The 2,944-nt window shown below is 39.5% G+C and overlaps 1 protein-coding gene across 1 annotated transcript; it reads right to left on the bottom strand.

The window, feature by feature from the left end:
- Positions 1 to 827: 827 nt before the first annotated feature.
- On the bottom strand, positions 828 to 2,633 carry TRAM1L1 (translocation associated membrane protein 1 like 1). The gene has a single exon (XM_032632912.1). It carries the CDS (start codon positions 2,631 to 2,633, stop codon positions 1,515 to 1,517), a length of 1,119 nt encoding a protein of 372 aa, XP_032488803.1. The 3' UTR covers positions 828 to 1,514.
- Between the last annotated feature and the right edge of the window lie 311 nt (positions 2,634 to 2,944).

Below are 2,944 nucleotides of genomic sequence, written 5' to 3'. Positions count from 1 at the left end.
AATCTTGCTTTGTTATGTACCTCTCAAAGCAGAAAGAATAGAAAAGAGTGTTTTGCCAAGCGTGGCTCCTCTGTCTTTGGTGTGCAATATACCTGTATAAGTTTAATTTGGAGGGACCCCCGTGATTGGGAAAGTTGAATTACTTACAACAAGCCAAATGGAAGGTTATCAGAAGCAGAGATATGAGAGACATGGTAGGAGAATATAGAGACGAATAGGAAATATATGGCCTTATCCTAGCATATTTTTAAAGCACTGTCTCCTGAAAAAAATATAAGCACTCACATTATGGAAATAAAATCAAACTAAAGGCTGAGAGAAGAAAATAAATATAATAAATACTCACCACTACAGTCCATTGGCTTCTCTAAAGATACAACATATACCTATATATACATATATATACACATACATATATGCATATATGTACATATATACACATACATATATGCATATATATACATATATACACATATATATCTCCAAAATATGTCTTATACAGATAAATGTTTCCCAATTAAAGATGGAAGCAAAGCTATATTTATAACATTATTTTGAAAAGCCTTCATAAGAATATGATTTTCACATTATTTAAGGTTAGTATATTAAATGTTTTCAACATGTAATTAGATGACATTCTTTTTATAGATATAAATCAAGTAAGCATTATTTTTCAAAATGATTTACAGGTTAAACAATATTCTTCTAAGATGCTGTGGATACCAAAAACTACAAATCTCATAAAGAATGATTTTTAATACACATATCAAAAAAGTTATTTAAGTCTGATTTCCTTTTTACAGTCTTTAATTTTCTGATTTCCAGTTTACAAGTGTTTAAAATGGACAAGTATGATTTTTCCTCTTAGTAATAATGTTGATTCAAGATATTTTGATTCAATATATGGCAATAAGTCTCCACACGTTAACCATTAGTATCTTGGTTTTTTTAGTGGGATGTAACACTAACAACCACTACCTACAAAATACATCATTATTTTTGTGGTTTTACAAATCTCTTCTCCACTTGTCAATTCAAAAAAAAAAAAACATTCTAAGAATTAGGGAATACGGAAAACTTAATGAAATTGACTTCCAGATTTATAATCTTTCTATTTTATCCTAGAAGAGAACATTAAAAATATGTCATTGCTATAAAAGACCATCTTGTTAACGTTACAAAAGATTGGTGGGAGCAAGAACTGTGTCACTGATACGTGGAGCTTTGGAGTTATCTCTACAAATTAGGAAAATGTTCAAAGGTCAAAAAGGAAATATAGCAATCCCTAAACCATGTTGATGATGAGTAGCTTAGTCTAAACTAAATATTTTTCCACTCATAATAATCATCCTCCCCTCAAATGCCTTTTAAAAACATACATTACACAGTACAGTAGCAGAAATCAAGGACAGCACAGACTATTTTCAAGAACAGAAAAGTCTCCAGCGAAGAAAGGTATCTTATAGCAAAGAGCAGACTTCTTTAGAGACATTAGTCAATTAACTTGCAATTCATTATGAAGATTTTTCTTTCCTCATATGGGGAGAGTCTACTCTATTTGAAGTTGCCACACCGTTTTCTGTTCCTTTTCTAGAAAACCTGCCCTTAGTCCGTTTCTTCTTCACACTTGGGGCCTGAAGAGGAGCATCTTCTTCCATCCACCTCTGAAGCTGAACATTAAATAAATTCCATGTTATGTATGCTTGGATAGTGCAACTGGATGACAGAACAGCAATTTTCGCTGCCAACACGTTCACATCTTCGGTAGTGCCGTCCGAATTCCCATTCTGCCCTCCAGCCAGGTGAAAACCAACAGTAATCACAGAAACAATTAAAGTCACGAGTCGACCCAAAATAAACACAATGGCCCACAGAGAAAACTCTTTCTGGTACTTTTCATCGCTAAAATAAAACAGGTCACAAAAGTGGGAAAGGAATTCCACAAAATAATGCATCATCAAAAGAAGAAGTCCCAGGTGATTCAAGTACAAGAGGTAAGCTCCCGCAATGTGAAAGAGGTGAAGACCAACGTAGACAACTTGCTGGGAGAGATCTTGAGGTTTGATTCTCTGGAAGTAGAGTTCAGGAAAGGCGTGAAACCAGTAAGCCAACTGTGAGATATAGAAAAACTTCATCTGAAATGTCATCATGTTATTGGGATGAGCCCTCCATAAGACAGCCAGGTCTGACAGGCAGTTTTCAGAGTGTAGAATGAATGTGCCCCAAATACAAGAGACAAGGAAGAATACACTAAACTGACCAGATTCGTTAAATTTGCTTTGTTTCGGTTTGGGGAACTGCATTCGCCTGTTAATTCTATCCAAGACATACTCTTGAATAGTGGCGTGAATGATGATTGCCACCAGCATGTAGAAGAACACTGTGGCCAAATCTTTGGCACCATAATGATAAAGGAACTTAGGTGCTGTGGCTCTTTCTTCTGCTTCTTCGGCAGGGAAGGTAACACCGTGCTGGAGAGTAATAAAAACGATCGATACTTCTGCTGTTCCCTCGAACATGAGCCCCAGCACGAAGAACATCCCCACACAGGCGACAAGGTCCGCATGATTCTGCAGGATGAATTCCTGGCTCAGGACTGGGGGGTTCTTGGTGCCCTTCTTACGAAACGTCATGGTGGCGCTTCCCAGATACTCACCGACGAGCGGCAGCTGCCTCCCCGTGGCTGCTCCTTAAGGCGCCGCCGGCGCCGCCGCCGCCGCCGCCGCCGCCGCCGCGGCTCCGGGGACTTCACTCCCCATCCCGGAGCCGGTCCCGGGTCGCTACGGCCACCCAGGAAAAAAAAAAAAAAAAAAAAAAAAATCAAAGCAGCTGGCCGAGCAGGACTGAGCATGCGCGCCAGGGCCGGCGGAGGCAGGGAAGGAAATCGAGCGCCGCGCCCCTACCCGGCGCCAGGCCCGGGGCTGCGAGCGGTGATCTTCCACGT

Source organism: Phocoena sinus, chromosome 5 (assembly GCF_008692025.1).
Source record: "Phocoena sinus isolate mPhoSin1 chromosome 5, mPhoSin1.pri, whole genome shotgun sequence".
NCBI classification, from domain to species: Eukaryota; Metazoa; Chordata; class Mammalia; order Artiodactyla; family Phocoenidae; genus Phocoena; species Phocoena sinus.
The sequence above is the reverse complement of the archived record's forward strand: the minus strand, read 5'-3'. Positions and strand labels throughout refer to the sequence as shown.